Source organism: Aplysia californica, unplaced genomic scaffold (genome assembly GCF_000002075.1).
Source record: "Aplysia californica isolate F4 #8 unplaced genomic scaffold, AplCal3.0 scaffold00165, whole genome shotgun sequence".
NCBI lineage: Eukaryota > Metazoa > Mollusca > Gastropoda > Aplysiida > Aplysiidae > Aplysia > Aplysia californica.
The window spans coordinates 410,437-428,644 of record NW_004797435.1 but is presented as its reverse complement, the minus strand read 5'-3'; the positions used below and the strand labels follow the sequence as shown (position 1 = coordinate 428,644).

Genomic DNA, 18,208 nt, shown 5'->3' with positions numbered 1-18,208 from the left:
AATTTATTTTCAGTTTCAGTAAGTAAGGGTAAGAGTGTTAAGGCCTTTGCCATACAAGTAGGTCATATGTGCTGAAGATTAGAGATATTACTAGAGACTGAAAAGAATAGCTTACAGAGAAAAGAAGGCAAGATAAGACCAATAGATGTTTGATAGGAAAGAAGTAGCGAACCTCACCAGAGCACCTGCCAACCACCCATGATCTATCCCTGAGCCTTCTCTACCATCACCCTTCTTTGCACCTTACTCATGTTTCAGAGTGTAGTGATGCAAATCTACATATCAACTTAAGGGAGCTCAGGTGTATGGGTTTTGTTGAAATTGGGGAGTGCTGGATTGTTCCACTTGTTGGAGTCTGCACTGCCCTGAACTTGACATGTAGGCCTACGTCTGTAGTTTTGGGGACGGTTCAGATTCAACTTGATTCTCTGCTTCTTTTCTTGTTAATTTTTTGTTTGTGTATATTTCTCTCATATTGAAAGATTTTTTTAAAAAGTAGTTGATTGTGTGGCAACTATCTCATTAATGGAAGCATAGCGTGTAATGAATGGTTGTTGTTTGTTTGTTTTTAAATCATGACCTATTTTATATGTGTTTATTACCCTGTGAATTGCAGGTGTATCCCATGTAAGGGATCTCGATACCCTCCCACCCTGCCCCGCCCCGCCCTGGCTGTTCTGCCTCTGGAGCTGCCTCTCTGTGATATGGACTCAGAGAAAAGCAAATACGAGGTAAGGGATGAGGTTTTAAAGATTATACAGTATTCTCACAATGACTTTTTATTTTGTTGCATTTGTCTTGAATTTGCAGGTTTTAAAAAAATTTACAGTTCCACTATTTTGTATCGTCTTTGTTGCGGGTGGTTCCTGGGCATTATTGGTTTCTTTTCTTTTGTTCTGAAGTTTCTGTCTGCCTATTCTTTATCCATACACTAAATGACAGTTATCTTGTTGATGTGCTTCTCTTTACTCCAACTAGTAGACAACTGTCTCTGAAAATGTTTACCCCCCGGGGCAGTGCCACTGACTGTAGTGTCTTTAGGCCATTCCCAAAGGGGGGACATTTCTCGTTCAAGCACAGGAGAATTGTAAATGGGCTGATTCATGTCCCGCTCATAACTGTGCCTGATCTACAACAGGGAACTGCTGCTTTTTCTTTCCTAATCCTTACTATTGTCATTTTCCTCTACTTCTTTTGTATGTTTGTCACACTCTTGTGACCTGCTATTTCCGGGGTGCCTTGATAGTTGAAGCAAACCTTGTGCTGTTGAAGCTAGAGAGGTGAGCAGAGTAAGTCTGATTCCCTGTAAAAACTTCTCTGTTGACACCCACCCCTTGGCGCTCATATGACTGTATGCAGTTGCGAGCGCCGTAAAACCCTCTACTATAATTATTATTTTTTTTAAAATGGAAATGCACTGAATCTTTCATGAAAAACGGGATGCGCAACACCAATGTCTTAGAACAAAGTTTTCAGGTTTTAACTTAATCCTGTCTGATGTTTTACACCATTGGATTTTTCTGTGTTCTCTTCAGAATTTACTCAATAAGATTTTATGTCATTTCAATGAGTTTTATACAATCTTGGTAACTGATAATGTGCAATTCAAATTACCTTTTCTTTTTCACTTTTCAGGAATCATACCAACGTCATCACCTTCTAGCGGAGAACTTGAAGCTAATGGGAGGGGAAGAGAGTGGAGAGCTGTTTAAACCTGTCAGAGAGGCTCTCATGAAGCTTTTTGCAGTAAGTTCTGTTTTCAAACTCTTCTGTATGAAAATGTATCAAAACTAATGTCTTGAGTTGAGACCAAAATATACATATTCGAATTATGAACATTGATATAAAACCAGGAGTAATGAAAATGATTCCACTATCAAATATTTGTCCCTCATTTGTAGAACTCTTTATCAGCACACATCAAAGAATGTCGATGGAAATCTGATTTCACTGACCAATAAGTAATTGGATTACCTTTCCTAATCAACTGAGTAAGAGGGAAGGGGTGGATTGTTGGGTTATATTTAATGCAGAGCTTCCTACCGTTACAGATTTTCTGTATTTTGTATCAATTTCAGTTTTTAAATTGCACCTGTGTTAGCACAACTCATATTCTTTTTATTCTGAAAGGTTTCTGTCCTGATTAAACTATGTCCTTTGTTCTCTGTGTCAGATGCACAAGATCCAGGCTATTCACCCTGAATGGGAACCATAAACCGAGAGGTCTCTGTCCAAGTTTTATATTTGTAAGCATGACTTTTTCAGTTTGCTGCCAAAGCTGAGAGAGAGTTCCGGGCTGTAGAGGTGTGCGACATGATGGAGGACCAAAGCTTGCTACATTTGGCCGCCACCTACGCCACCCGGCTCAAGCGCATTCAGCTGGCTGAGCGGGTCGGAAAAATTATGCACAAACGACAGGAGGAAGCCGAAACTGTTGCCAATGAAGACGATTCAGAAGAAGAGGACACTCAGGAAGTTGAGGTCCGAACCTCTTCAAGGTAAGCAATGAAAGATTTGGAAAAGATGTAAACTATTAATTGTGATGTTTTTAAGGTGTTTAAAAAAAATTAAGATTAAAGTTGGATGACAGTTTGAAGTATTATTACAGCCCAGAAAATAATGGGAATCAACAGGAGAATGACTCTGATGTTTCCAAGGATGGAGATGATTGGCAAGGAAGATTTTGTAAATAATAGGTAAGAGTTATGAAGCCTGTGTCAACAATAGATTATAGTTAGGAGGCTTGTGTAGGCTAGGGTTAGGAAGTCTGTGCGAATGATGGGTTAGGATTAGGAGGCCTGTGTAAATAATGGGTTGTGATTAGGAGGCCTGTGTGTAACTTATGGGTTAGGATTAGAGGGGCATGTGTTAATGATGGGTAAGGAAGCCTTTTAAACAATAACTTAGGATTAAGAAGCCTTTAGAAATATTCTGGCTTTTGTGTGAATGTGTTGATGTTAAGATTAATGCTCAATGATCGGAAAGTGGCTTTTTCCTTTGTTCGTTATTGTCACATTGCGTTCATCTTGACCATGGTTTGTTTTGAATGGACAGTAATAGGCAGGCGGAGGAACAGTCTGATGCTGATGATGATGATATGGAGGTAGCGGAGGATGACAATGCAGACTCACAAGAACAGCCGTCTACTCCAGGTAAATCATTATGTTGCAGGAAAGAATTTTGTGCTCAAAGAGTAGGTGAAAAAATTGTTCTGAAAGGATTTTAAATGAAAGACAAATGTCTATATTATTGCGCCTATATTGCAAATGTCACCTATTTGTTGGAATGAAACATCTTGTAGTTTACAATCTTTCTATTAGATCCATATATACACACACACATTTAGTGGGTGGTTGGCGGGTGCTCTGGTGTGGTTTGCTCCTTCTTTCCTATCAAACATCTATCGTCCTTATCTCCCCTTCTTCTTTTTTATGTTTGTTACTCTCTTGTAAGACCTCTAATCTTCTGGCGCTCATATGACCTTATGCTGTTGCAAGCGCCGTAAAACCTCTACTAAAACTAAAACACACACATTTTGATTATGGTATTTTGATATTTTAATAGCTCTTTGGGAAAGATGTGTTACTGAAATCTGATTTAAAAAATCTGGGTTATATTTTTTTAGTCTTATGTCCCTCTCTCATTTGGCTTTAAAAAAATTCTCATTAGAAAATCCTTTTCATCCTTTGAACTCTTTTCATTTGTTTATTGATGGTACACAAATACCTCGAAGTCCCTTGAGCCATTTTTCTATAGTCATTACCCCTTTTGGTTACTCGTGTAAGTGTAAGATAAATGGCATCTATTGAGTCAAATCAAAGTTGATTACCTGTAGGTCTTGAAATGTCTTAAGTGCTTTTGTAATTCTTATTCTGTAATCAGTTCACTGTGCATTTATCTTTTTATTGTTCTTTAGCCCAACAGAAGGTACATTAAATTTGTGTTTATTTATGGGCTAATTGTTGTGCATTTGTCATTAATTTAACTTCTGTTGGTGTTCCTTGTCCAGGTCCAATGTTGAAGACAAACATTGACAAAGAGTGCAGGTCAAAAGACAGATCTTCAGGAAGGCAAAATCCTTTCAAGGTAAGGAAATGTCTGTCTTACATGCATTTTATTGGGCTGTCCCAAATTCATTTCTGTAGTCTTGTCTGTGTGGCTACTGCAGTTTAAAATGCAAAAGTGAGTTTTCAAAAACTTCCCAAATAAGACTTAAGTTTGTTAGGAATTGTGAATGTGCAGGTTATAGTACATATTTACACGTTTTTGTTGGGAATTTGAAAGCAAGTACTCTTTGTACCCCAAACAATATGTTTTTTGTTTGTTTGGGTTTTGTTTATTTTTTTGGGTGGGTGGGAGGGGGTGTAGTGTAGTAGAATCTAATTGTATCTTGTTTGGATGTGCCCCCTCCCATTTGCAGTACTTTCCTGTAGCATTTTGTGGCTGTAGGACTTTCCTTTAATAACTTTGAAGTTTGATAAATGCATCAGAGCAGTGTCTTTTTACCCATCGACAGATTGCATCTCCAGCTGAAAGGAGTGGAAAAAAGGGCAGCCAAGTATTTGATAAGATGGAAAAATCAACTCCAAAGGCTGCTCCCACTTTCGCACCTTTGCCTGTCAGCATAAAAAAGTCGGTAAAAAAGGTATGGATAATTTATGAGCAGACAATAAAGACACTCATTGTTATTGTGGTGTGGAGATAGTTTGCTTTATTCTTGTGCTGGGGATGCCTGTGTGATCAGTGAAAAATACTCGCCATCAGTGGACTCTTTGGAGAGCACCTGTTCAGACTGAATGGAACTTGTACAAAATTCTGACAAATATGCAAAGAAATTTCAAAACTGCCAATCAGTTTGTCAAAAATGTATTTCATACGTTTTTGAACATCTGGGGAGCGGAAGTCCGTTTTTTATATCTGATAGTTTGTATTCCTATTTTCCCCCCCCAGTACTGCTCCTCACAGGCTTGCCAATATTGATTTTTAAAAATGTTAACTTTGAAGAACGAATTTGTGAATAATAAGGAGAACGAAGCCCACAAGTCAATAGGAGATGTCTTTTGTTGCATGTCTAGGCCTACTTTTGAATAGCTTGAATTTATTGAATGAAGAAAAGTGTGTGAAAGGTTTAGCGGGAGTTCACTTGGCCTGTTCCCACCGACTTGAAATGCAGCATGAGTAGTCTGGGTATTTCTTTGCTTTTTTGTTTTGAAAAGTTGACAGGGATGCAATATGGGTAAACTAGTACAATTGTTACAACTTAAAAAGTAATGTGGGTCGAATGGAATTAGAGATCATTTTTCACAGATCTCATATTGTTTGTTGTAGAATTATTTTTGCATCTGGAGACAGCATATTTTGGTGCCTGTCTTTGTTGGTTACGTAAAAAGAAAGTAATGGTGCAAATTGTTCTATGAAAGGGGAATTGCTGAGTCGGTAATGATGATGGTGATGACGATCTAAGTATAACAGTCTTCCACTTGAGCTCGCTGTCATGCGGGGACGAAACAAAAGTGGCATGAGATGGAGACTGGAAGCCTAGCCTTTAGCTCTTAGCCCACAAATGTCTGAGACTACATTCACTCTCCTAAATTTCTATGATATGTCTTGCTTTCCCATACTTATATTTAGATACAATTAATTTTCCGATTGCAATAGCTGCACCTGTTAACCACCATTCCCGGTGACCTACATCGATTCCCTTCACTGCCCCAAGTAAAACTATTTTCTCATTAATTATAATTGATGTACCTAGGTGGACATTTAAATCTTTTTCAATTTCTCTCCAAAGTGGCTGGACCTTCTTACAATTTAAAAAAAATTGTCTATAAAATCAGGCTCATTACAATAATATGCGCATTTTTTAGATTCCTTTAATTTCATTTTGAAGAGTAGTATGTTAGTGGGATAAATATTATGTAGTACTTTCCAATTTAATGTTCTCAAACGTGTTTCCCTAGCGTGATGGACTATTTGCCAATGTTTTTCATTAATATCAACACCATATTTTCTTTTCCAAATACCGATGCACAGTGGTGGCTCAATTTTACTTAATGCTAAAAGAAAACGTTTTCTCCCTATAGTACCTACAATTGCGTCCCTGAAATAGAAATTGTCATCCTTTTCATCATTAAAATACACATTCGTCATCGCATTTGATAGTCTAAAACACAATATGGATTGCATCCATATTTTGTTCTAAACTCTCCTAAAGACTGTAACCGTCCATCCTGGGTTATATCCTTTATTGCTAAAATGCCCCTTTGTATATAAGATGGTAAAAAGAGGGTTGCACTGAAAAGCTAATTTTATGTATCAACTGTCTCTGTCTGCTGTTTTGTTGTATTTTTCAGTCTGGGTTGTCCTGAGAGGTAGGGTCAAAGTAGCCCGCCTTATAAATCATTTGAATTGTGTATATTCAATGGGGCCTAAAACATTTACAACTAATCCTGCTATTTATTTTGTTGACTTTCTCTGTTCAGTCGTGTCTCATCTTTGAATTTTCTTGTTGTGTAGACAAGCTCTGGCCAGGCAAAACTTACTGGCTTCAAGAAAGGTGACAGCACCAAGAGCAAGCAGAGTGACGGAGCCAAACAAGTCAAGCAGGAAGTGGTGCTGTCGCAGTACTCGACAGAGGAGACTTCTGAAAATGAGCCTGTGAAAAAGTAAGCCACTGAGGACTCATTTGTAGAGATGTTATTTGTGCCCTCGAGAATAAGAGTAAACTATTTTTACTTTTGGTCAGAATTGACTATCTCTACCATGGAATCTTTCTCATCTCTGACAGATAAAGATTAACTCTTAAGTGGTTATTTTTAGTGATTTAGAGAATTTGACAATGGGTGATTGAATGGCACTGTAAGTAGGTTAAATTTCTTTTCACTCATTCTGTTGTTTATGTCTGAATGTCTTGCTTTTTCCCTGAGCATAGTAGCCGCTAATTTTTTAAGGTGTTTTTCTTTGCTCAAAACTGAAGAAATTGATTGAATTGTAATTTTAGTGAGTAGTGTTGAAGGTGAGAAGTGAAGTGATCATGTGATTGACTTGTTTCAGTGTTCTTAATCTCTAAGTAGCCTTTGTTTATTAATCACATTTTGTGACAAAGATGTAGAAAAGAATTTTTCCTTTTCTGTATTTATGGACATAAGATGATTGGCGTCTAATGTGTAGCAGTTGAGCGCTTTGCCGTCACACACAGAATACCTGAGGTGAATTCCCTTGAGGGGAGAATTTGTATAGAGTATCCCTGTCTTTCTGCTGGGATGCTTTATGCTTTTCAGCCCGGGCTGGCTCTCACGATTAGGATTGAAGCCTGCCTCATAAATAGTCGAAATTATGTTAATGGGGATATGAAAACACCTAAGTATTTTTAAAAAGACAAAATTAGCAGTCTGTCCTTTTTGCTCTTCTTGAAGAATCTGCAAATATCTATTGTGTTGTTGATGTATGACATTTCAGAAAAGTGAGTGCTTTTGACCTGTGGCTGGAGGAGAACAAGGGAGATCTACGGGAAGAGTTCCCCGAATTGTCCGACGAAGATCTCAGTCAGAAGGCAGCCCAAGCATTCAGAGCCTTGTCCAAAGAAGAACGACAGGTAAGTCAAGATGGCATAGAAACTGATAATAAGTTTGTGAATAAAAGTGTTGTCTTATTAGGCATTCAAAATTTTCATTTGATAACTCCACCTGGAAATATAATAACCCAATCTGGATGTGAGATAGCCCTCTTAGATAACAACTTAACCCCCCCTCCTCCTCCTGCCTGTATGTTAAATTTATAAGCCTTTGATAAAAATTATGGTAAATATTTTACGCCTCATCAACACAGTGTAGATTTTAGGAGATAGGCTGCTTTTACCCCGTCGGTTAGGGTAAAATCCGGGCTGAGTGGGAAACAGCATCCTAGCAGACAGGCAGAGGTAGTAAATGAGATAACTTTCCCTCCAAAGAATTGAACACGTTCTCTGAATGTTATAGCGAAGAGTCTAAGCATTACTCCACAGATGCCTGTTGTAATAATAAAGTCTTCTAGCAAAACAAGAAATCCCCTCCTAAAAGTTTTCTCTAATATGATTACTGATCCAAATACTTTAGCTATAAATAGACATTTTGCAGCCTCAGGATGTGCCATGGTGCTGTTTACAGCATTTTCCTTTTCCTTTCTTTTTTTAAACTACTGTATATATATTTTTTAAATTGTAAAAATACTTATATAATTTTTCCTTTTTTAAGATTTTTAATAGCTCGCCTTTTACATTTAAAGTGGGTTAGTTTCATTTTCAGTGATATTTTGGATGTGTGAACAGCTTGTATGACTCATGTGTTGTTGGCGTGTTTCAGGTGTGGGTGCAGAAGGCTAAATCTCAAACTGAGACCAATAGTGCTGACTCGTCAAAGAAGAGAAAAGCTTCAACAGACGACGTCAGCAAACAGGAAGACACAAACTCTACCACTTTGCTGAAGAAGCACAAGTCTGGGGAGTCAGCAGCCGACAAAAAAACTCCCCTCTCTCAAACAACCAATGCAAAACTGGCAAAATTTGCCAAGACTGATTAGTTTTTGTTTGTTGTTGATCTGTGTGTGTGCAGCACATCCATGCTTGTAAATATGTGTATATGACTGTAACTGAATTTTTAGTTTCACCTTTCAGTTTGTGCCCGTATATCTCGAAACTGTTCTGAGCTGTGAAATAAACACGCTTGTGATTGGGAAGGCCTTAAAATATACTTGATGACTATCTAATTTTTTGTTCAATATAATTTACGCCTGGTGTTTAAAATTACATTGTTACTGCACAGCATAGTTCCACAATTTCATTGTCAGTTCATTTATTTGTTCTTCTCTCACTCTCACAGGATGATGGTTTCTGTAACGGGATCTATAGTTCAGGACCTAGGTGAAAATCCAGTTCTCTGGTCCTTTTCAATTTATGAACTTATGGAAAAATTTAGTATCAACAGTTATTTTTCTGTCTCAGTCCATCACATAATCAATGGAAACATGGAAATGTCTTGATTGATCATTGACTGCTTTTGAAACACACAAGCAGACCTCTATGTTTTGAGCAAGTTTGTAGAATTTTTGTATTACGATTTACCAATTCTTAGTCATGAAACTACTGTGTTAATCTTTTCTAACAATTTTCGTCTTTGTTTTGTAACAATAATTCACTCCCCCGCTGGGCAGTGCCACTGACTGAAGTGTCTTTAGGCCATTCCCAAAGGGGGGACATTTCTCGTTCATGCACAGTAGAATTGTAAATGGGCTGATTCGTCAATGTCACGCTCATAACTGTGCCTGATCTACAATAGGGAACTGCTACTTTTTCTTTCCTAATCCTTACTATTGTCATTTTCCTCTACTTCTTTTGTATGTTTGTCACTCTCTTGTGACCCGCTATTTCCGGGGTGCCTTGATAGATGAAGCAGACTTTGTGCTGTTGAAGCTAGAGAGGTGAGCAGAGTACGTCTGATTCCCTGTAAGGATTTCTCTGTTGACATCCACCCCTTGCCGCTCATATGACCTTATGCAGTTGCTAACGCCGTAAAACCTCTACTAAAACAAAACAATAAATTACAACCATGCAGTTGGTTTTCCACGTCTGTTTTGTTTTGGTTCATTTTTTAAAAAAAGTCAGAGTATGATTTTTTAATGTTCCTGAAACGGTACACTATTTCTAAGCCTATCATTTGTTTTATTAAGTTTGTGAAAGCAAAACAAACGTGTACTTTTGTTGTCACAGACTTTGTGTGCTCTGGGGGCTCCTATCTGTGCAGAGCTAACAGAACCTAAAGCAATGGGAATGTGTACAAAATAATGGATGTATAGCAGCCCAGCGTAAAACAAAATATGCAACATTTGTTTCTAATCTGCAGTTCCAGGTCATTCTGATTTCTGTATGGTTGTATAATATTACAATTCATTACTTAAGAAGACAAAAGATTTCAGTAGTGGATCACAGTAAACTCAATTGTTTGAGCTTATCACTACAGGGAGGTGTGTGCCACGGCTCTCTGTTCTTATCCTTTTCAACTGTCATAACATGACCATTGTCATTGTGCTCATTTTTCTCTCTAGACTCAAGAACTGAGCTCTTGTTGACTGTAAGACAAATTATAAACAATCAATGATTTTGTTTTTGTTCTAATGTGCTTTCTCTTGTGTATATTCGCCCTGTTTCATCAGACTGGTTTAATCCTCCTTTGAAAGCACAGGCAAATCTTCCAAATTGATTCTTTGATAGAAGTGTGCTGAACCCTTAAAGTTAATTCTGATGAGCAAAAGTTAATTCTAATATATAAACGTGTGTATCTTGACTTAATGTTGCTCAGATTTCTCGAATGTACACTTGAAGCATTTTGGTTTTCTTTCCCCTGAGGTCTCTGAGTTGTCAACACAAATAAATATTGAGGTAAACTTCACCCTCTCAACTTGTTTTCTTTTCACGCATTTGTACATGTACAATGTCTGACTATACGAATTGTCTTCAGTTTGTGTGGAAGGGGAGGGGTAACATCATATGTGTAGATTGTACTTCGTTCTACACATAATACCTAAATGAAGTTATTTTTACAATTTTGCCCTCTTTTGGTCCATGTTTGTGGTTTGATGCTGAGATTCTTTGACATTGCATGCTGAAGGTGTGAGTTTGATTCATGTGTGTGGGATTCATTTTCTCAAATAATCTGTCTTTCTGGTGGGATGTTGTATTCCGCTCAGCCTGGGTTGGCCCTGACACAGGCACGGTTGAAGCACCCCGCCTCCTAAAATGGTCTAAATTATGTCTGTGGGGGTGATTTATATCCTCTTTTAAACTGAGTGTGTGGGTTGTCGGCAGGTGCTCTGGTGTGGTTTGCTCCTTCTTTCCTATAATCAACATTTTCTTACTTATCTCCTCCATTTTTGTGTTTGTTTACTCTCTGAAAAGTCTCTTGCAACACCTCATTTTCGGCACTTAAATATAACCTTAACAGATGTATGAGCAGTATTTTAAGAATTAAGTGGCAGGATAGAATAAGAAATGAAGAGCTGTGGGAAAGGACCGGACAAAAGGATATAGAAGTAGAAATAGGACTTAAAAAGTGGCGATTGATAAGACATACCTTAAGAAAGCCCAGCGGAAACATCACAAGACAGTCACTGCAGTGGAACCCACAAGGAGCACGAGGCAGGGGCAGGCCACTGGAAACATGGAAGAGATGCGTGGAAAGGAACATGAGAGTGATAGAGATGAAGCTAGCTTGGAAGGATGGCGCAGGACAGAGATAAATGGAAGAAGCTTGTATGTAGCCTATACCCTGCCAGGGGTGAAAGGCATTGATGATGATGATGAAATATAACCTTATTGCATTGCAAGTGCCGTAAAACTTTTACTAAATCTAAAAATCAACTGAGTGTGCAGCATGAGCTTGGCTCATCAGATGATGTGATTCAGCCTGATCATTCAACACAAACAGTGACCACATGGATGTGTTGTTTCTAACTATCAGCATTTTCCTGCGTTCCTGCTCCTGTGAAATATATTATATAGGCCTGATTAATATAGCCTCCACCAACCCCAACCCTTCCCCACTCCTGATGGGATCATGAGTCTTGATTTTCCCATGTCTAATGGTCACATGCATTGGTAAATTATGGCTGAGACTGAAACGGGGATCATTAGAAATAGTGCAGTGGTTTTTGAAGCTTTGTTTCATAAAACAAAAGACTCGTGGATGGTTGGCGGGTGCTCTGGTGTGGTTTGCTCTTTCTTTCCTACTTTCCTATCGAACTCAAACATCTATCATCCTTATCTCACCTCCTATTTTGTTTTTTATTCTCTTGTAACATCTCGAACATTTATGTGACTTTATTGTGTAGCAAGGGGTATTCCACAAAGCAAAGACTGCTCGATGACATGGATAGAGGGAGAGAGAGGTACACATAGTAAATGCATACAATATGATAATATATAATAATTATAATAATATACATGCATTCCGCATATTTTATGTAGCACTCAACCCCGATTGAAGTACACAGCCTCTGAGTGCTTAGAGAGAAAAGAAAGGTACACAGATACCATGTATTGTTTTGTTTTGGTAAGTGTTTTACGGTGCTCATATGAGCGTGTGGGACACTTTACACATTTTCAGTTTGGTTAGAATTAATTGTGAATTTTGATCCCGGGTGGCGGCGAAGCGCTTTTCCCTTTCGTCAACCCGCAGCCACCTCCCGAATCGTCAGCCACCCCCAACCTTTGACACGGGTCAAACTTCCATCTATTTATAGGTAGTTAAATCTACCGGAACATGTATTAGGCGAAGTGATGTGCAATGATAGTCGCAATAGAGAGATTGTTTTGGTCTCTCTTTACTCATCTGCACCACACGAATTTAATTGATGTTTTTCCCTGGACTCTGCCTTTACTAAAGTTTCGAATCTAGATCTAGTTGTAATCTAATTGCAGGTTGCAGATTTAATAAATTGCCGACAGAGAGAGAGAGAGAGAGAGAGAGAGAGAGAGAGAGAGAGAGAGAGAGAAAAGGGGGAGGAGTAGATCTTGCGAGAACTTTCGGGCAAAACGAAATGGTGACCCGCGTAGTTCGGTCGATTCGAAAAGTGAAAGAGCCATAGCATCTTTGTAGACGATCAAATTAGCTTACTTTTGTGCTATAACGTCATTTTTTTTCTTTGCCTTTGTCAATTTGATCATCCACACCGATAGAAAGCATTTCGAAATTAGGAAAAACAGGTCTTGTTTCACACTGGGTGAGAATAGCCAACGCTGGCAAGTCTCACCCGGGGTGAGAGGTCAATCGTAGGGTTTTTATTCTCACCCCGGGCGAGGATAGCAATAGCCACTTCCTTACTTAAATGATTAGGTGATTAAACTTGATCTCTTATTGACAATATAAAAGTCAATTTAAGCATCATTTCGTTAGAAAACAATGTGTTAGGTTTGCTAACTTCATAGACTTTGTGTTAAACAACACTTTCAACAAAACGAATCCTTACAAGCCTAGGCTTGGCCTTTGTAATCTCGAAGGTTTAGAAGTAGAAGAAGAAGAGTCTACTACTAGATCTAGAGTCTAGTCCAATTTATTTAATCTCTGGAATGTACTGGATAACAACAGAAATCTGCAACCTGCCACTAGATTACAACTCTAGATCTAGATCTAGATCTAGATTCGAGATTTTAGCAAAGGCAGAGTCCAGGGAAAAACTTCAAGAAATTCTCGTGGTGATGAGTAAAGAGAGACCAAAACAATCTCAATAAATAATATATCGCGACTATCACGGCACATCACTTCACCTATACATGTTCCGGTAACTACCTATAAATAGATGGAAGTTTGACCCGTGTCAAAGGTTGGGGGTGGCTGACGATTGGGAGGTGGCTGCGGGTTGACGAAAGGGAAAAGCGCGGCGGCGAAGCCTACTCCTTATCAGTTTTGAAACGCCAGGGGATCTTTAATGTGCGCAACTTGCACACGGGACTTTCGAGATTTTTCGATCTTATCCGAGAATGTTAAGTTTTCGATCTTACCTACCCTAAGGTCAGGAGTGTGACTGAAAAACAGCAATAAGGAGCCAAGACGTAGCAGTAGAAAGGCTGCAGAAAGAGTCGGGAGCCCAGAGGAGGGGCTAGGGACAGAAAGTGGAGACGAAAGCAAACAGAACATGGTAGAGCAGGAATGGGGGTGAAAGAAAAATTTCCGTCGCTGTCAGGTTTCGAACCCGGGACATATTGAATAAAAGGCTAATTACACCCCTAGACCACGAGAGACTCCATGTATAGGTTATAATCTAACGACATTTGGGTAATACATAATATATATCATGTATTTAGCATAATTTCATAAACCAGTAACTTGCATATATATAAACACAAAGAGAGGAGAGGAAGAATTTGATTTAACGATTGATAGATAGAGAGATCTGGAGAGACAGGCGAATGGGGACCATCATGCTTGTACCCTTGGAGTTAGAGCCAACAGTGGCTCCTGGCGGCTTAGATCCTAAAGGCTGAACACGCGGTACCATTGTTGTGGTAGTGTGAGCCTACAGAAAGAGTTCATGGACATGACTATTGACATCAAACGAAAACACAAAAACAGGTGTGGAAAAACAGGGGGGGGGGGGGGGGGGGGTTAGTCCGATTAGGTCTACAGCAACGTGTCCATTTAACAAACCTCCATGTGTGCAATCTGAGTGACAGCGTGGTGTTGTTTTGAGTCATAAAAACAACCCTGACTCACACTGCTGTCCTCTTTAAGCTGACAGTGTGCAGCCAGAAAAATGAATTAAATTAAAATTTAATAACTGTCTGGGTGCCAAGCGTGTCTAAGTTTAAAGCACCGACAAGGTCTTGTTCATTGATCATCAACCACAGACGGATTTGTGTTCTTTCTTTCTTGGTTTACACTACCCGTCAAGTAGCAGTTCGAGATGAAGATTCCAATTTTGTTTATCCTGACCGCTGCTGCCTGCACCACACTTGTGGAAATGACCCAGTTTCGGCATTGTAATAGTAAGCAACGAATCTTCTGAACAAAAACCGTTTTACGTTTCTTTCGAAAGTGGATGCTAATTTTGGAGATTCTGCAACTAAAATAACAGTGCAGCATAAATCCACACCATACCACACCATACCATACCATGCTATACCATGCCATGCCATGCTAATCAATAGGACAGTTAGCTGTTGGTTGTTGTTTTGTTTTTTCCCCAGTAAATTTGGTTTCTTACGATAGAAGGCTGAACCGACCTTTGGTTTTGAGGACACTAAAAATCTTTCTCCCCTGGCTAGCTGCATTTTCAGGAACAAAGACTAAACGTATAGCCTAACTGGTCTATTTATACGTTTGTAAAATCTCCCTTTTTTCTGTCCTACCTGTTTGCCCTCGTTCACCTCGTCTTTATTTTCTTCCTTCTCTCCCCACAACCCCCCCCCCCCTTAATTTTTTCGTGAAACGGGCCATATTCTTCGCCTTCGAAATGACCTATCTGGCTATTCATTGACCTGCTGACCAAAACCACAATCATAAAATGAAGTCTAATCTAGACATAACCTAGAGGTGGCCTATGACCTAACTTACAAAGGGCAATGTTCAACAGGATGGTATAGGTATAGGCATACGCTGTATTTTACTGTTCGAATACATGTACATGTAGTTACTTTTCATTTTTTGCCAAATATTTTACCACAACCTACGACATGCAAATGCCTGTGCACGATTTTCCTGACACTGTAACGGCCAGTAAAGTACGTGTAGTATACCCCCCCCCCCCCCCCGGGGGAAGTGCCACTAACTGAAGTGTCTTTAGGCCATTCCCAAAGGGGGGGGGGGCTTTTCTCGTTCTAATGCATAATAAAATTGTAAATGGGCTGATCTAACAATGTCATGCTCATAACTGTACCTGGACTACAACAGGAAACTGCTACTTTTTCTTTCCTAATCCGGTCGTCATTTTCCTCTACTTTTTTTGTATGTTTATCACTCTCTTGTGACCCGCTATTTCCGGGATGCCTTGAATGTCGAAACAGACTTTGTGCTGTTGAAGCTAGAGAGGAAAACAGAGTAAATCTGATTCCCTGTAAAGACTTCTCTGTTGACATCCACCCCTTGGCGCTCATATGACCGTATGCAGTTGCGAGCGCCGTAAAACCTCTACTATTAAAAAATACATGTACATGTAGTCTTCTTCTTCTTCTTCTTCTTCTCGATGGCATCACACTTGAAGTCTGGTATCTGTCTTAAATTGGGCCGTCCTGCTCAGTTCATCTGTCGGCCCGTATAGCTTCTCTTGTAGTGTCAGTGGGGTTGGCCACGTTTCCTGTCTCGGGGCCCTGTGTGTCTTGGAGTGCTGAAGGATGTGTTCAACAGTTTAGTCCGCCTCTCCACACTGGCATTTTGGTGATTGTATTTGTTTAAAACATTTGTACATAATATGTTGTCTCAGTCTTGTGAGTTGGGTTCTTAGTCGGAAGATAATCACTTGTTCTTGGCGGGACAGTTCATGGTAGCTATCTGGTGTCTGTGGTGCTTTAATATATAGGGTATTTATGATAGTTTTAATTTCTGTGTAGTTAACGCTTTTGTCTGTTTGTTCTTTCTGTGCTCCTAGTTTGGCTATCCTGTCAGCCTGCTCATTTCCTAAGACACCACGGTGTGATGGAATCCACTGCTGCGTGATCCTCAGTCATGGGATGTCCCCAATTACTTTTCGTAGTCTTGGTACTTTGCCGGCAGTGATTGCCTGCAGTACTGACATGGCATCAGTTAGGAATACTGATTGGCTTTGGGGGTCTACCATATTCTTTATGATGTTTGCTGTATGTATTAGAGCCTCTGTCTCTGCCCTGTATGTAGTTTGTACAATGTCGCCCTGTTGGGACTGCCTCTGCTTGTCGTCGTCCATTTGGGAACTGTACATACACTCCGGCTCCTCCTCTTTTCACAGCATCGGTGGCAGATCCGTCCGTATAGATCCTTATCCATGCTTCTCGGGGGTAGGCCTATCTTTCTTCAAGCATGGGCAGGGTGAGGGATTCTTGCTCAGGTCACTGTTGTCATCTTTTGTGGTGAACGTAGGAATGGACATGTGTATAATTATGTTTGTGTTTTCCTTTTCCCATGATGGTGCATCTGGGGTATGGTTCAGCATGTTCACTGTGCCTGGTAAATGGTCCTGTGGGGATCTTTGGATTTTTCTGCTTTCTTTGATGAAGTTGGATCTTTTAAGTCTTGTGGTGTTTGATCTGGCTGTTCTTGTGTGCGTTATATGATCCCCCATAGCTGTGGCCTTGGTGTAGTGTATGAGGGCCTTGCACTCCCATCTCCTGTGCAGAGCCACTATAGATGTTGTTTGTTCCATCTTTTCTGTAGGCGTTGGCCTCATTGCTCCAGTGATTATTCGGAGAACTTGGTTTTGCTCTTTTTTTCAGAGTGTATTTGTGAGTCTGTGCTGCAGTCATCCATGCACTAGATCCGTACACAAGATAGGGCCTGATTGCGCCCAGATAGATCTGTCTAAACGTTTTCTCATTCGCTCCCCACTGTGTCCCTGCAAGATACATGTAGTTACTTTTCATTTTTTGCCAAATATTTTACCACATCCAATGACATGCAAATGCCTTGCACGATTTTCCTGACACTGTAACTGTCAGTAAAAATCGTGTAGTATTCAGATCGCCACACATACAAACCTAACTACAAGCGGACACGTCGATGAAAGCACACGAGGGCACACGACACATCGTCCTGTAATTACCCACTACAAGACGTCTCACTGCTACTTTGTTTCTTTTGCGAAGGAAGCAATAAAGTCACTGGTGAGGCCTATGGAGAGAACTCCTCAGCCTCCTCCGTGCCTCGCAATACTGGAGTAAGGAGTAAATTTTACTAAGTATACGACAGGCTATTTGGTCGCTTTTTAAGGTCAAGCGGGCTATCCCAGATTTCGGGTTGTTGGTTTTTTTTTTAGAAATCTTGACCTTCACCAAAAGTGGGCATTGTCCTACCTCTAGGCAAAGTTTGGTTTCATTGGTGTTTATATTTGTTTGGTTATAGAGAAAACTCTTCTTGTCTTTTAAAGAAACTGAAGATTGGTCCAAAAACTTTACCTTCGATTTTCTCAAAACAACATTTTTCGGGATAGCCCCGGTGTGCTTAAAATAAAAGTGACCATTCTCCTTCCCTGCCAGTTTTGCCATCAAAGTCCTCAGCAGCACACGATTTCCCCATAACCTGTTTTACCTATTTAAATAAAATAAATACTACATTGCGTAGAAATGAATGAACTGTCCAAGCCGTAAACTTTGCAGCTTGATAAACAATATGAATTCGGCTGAGGTCTAGAAGAGGCAGATGTTTGTCACGACTGTAAACAACCGTTGTGATGCCGTGAGCCAGCTGAACTGGCGCGCCGTAAACTAAGAGCTAAATAAATCTGTTGTCCTCATCTCTTCTCCTTCTTCTCTCTGTGCTATGTTTCTCTCATAATTATGACCTCTAATCTTACTAAGGCACTTTTATGACATATTTGTGTTGCAAGTGCCATAAACCTCTTTCCAAAACTAAACTAAACAGTCCTCCCCTGAACCCCTCTTTTGCATAAAAATGTTCCCCACTTACAGGGGCGTGGCGTGACTTTCAGAGAAGGTGGCGCCAAGAACAAATTTATCACAACAAATAGTATTGCCTACTTATTACAGGGCTATAAAC

The 18,208-nt window shown here is 39.7% G+C and overlaps 2 protein-coding genes across 7 annotated transcripts in view; both read left to right on the top strand.

Moving 5' to 3' along the window:
- Positions 1–9,255, top strand: part of LOC101856343 (WD repeat and HMG-box DNA-binding protein 1) — a 37,171-nt gene extending 27,916 nt beyond the window's left edge. For all 6 annotated transcript variants that reach the window (XM_005097842.3, XM_005097837.3, XM_005097839.3 and 3 more), the window contains 9 exons: positions 617–731; positions 1,636–1,746; positions 2,266–2,498; positions 3,055–3,152; positions 4,010–4,086; positions 4,517–4,645; positions 6,517–6,665; positions 7,459–7,594; positions 8,340–9,255. In XM_005097842.3, the coding sequence (XP_005097899.1) occupies positions 617–731; positions 1,636–1,746; positions 2,266–2,498; positions 3,055–3,152; positions 4,010–4,086; positions 4,517–4,645; positions 6,517–6,665; positions 7,459–7,594; positions 8,340–8,555 (1,264 nt within the window). In that variant the 3' untranslated portion in view covers positions 8,556–9,255. The remainder of the gene's footprint in view (positions 1–616; positions 732–1,635; positions 1,747–2,265; positions 2,499–3,054; positions 3,153–4,009; positions 4,087–4,516; positions 4,646–6,516; positions 6,666–7,458; positions 7,595–8,339) is intronic.
- Positions 9,256–14,227: 4,972 nt separating this feature from the next.
- The window catches only part of LOC101863510, a 12,078-nt gene continuing 8,097 nt past the window's right edge, over positions 14,228–18,208 (top strand). Inside the window, exon 1 of the mRNA XM_013082247.2 lies at positions 14,228–14,511. Coding sequence (XP_012937701.1) covers positions 14,430–14,511 — 82 coding nt within the window. The 5' untranslated portion in view covers positions 14,228–14,429. The remainder of the gene's footprint in view (positions 14,512–18,208) is intronic.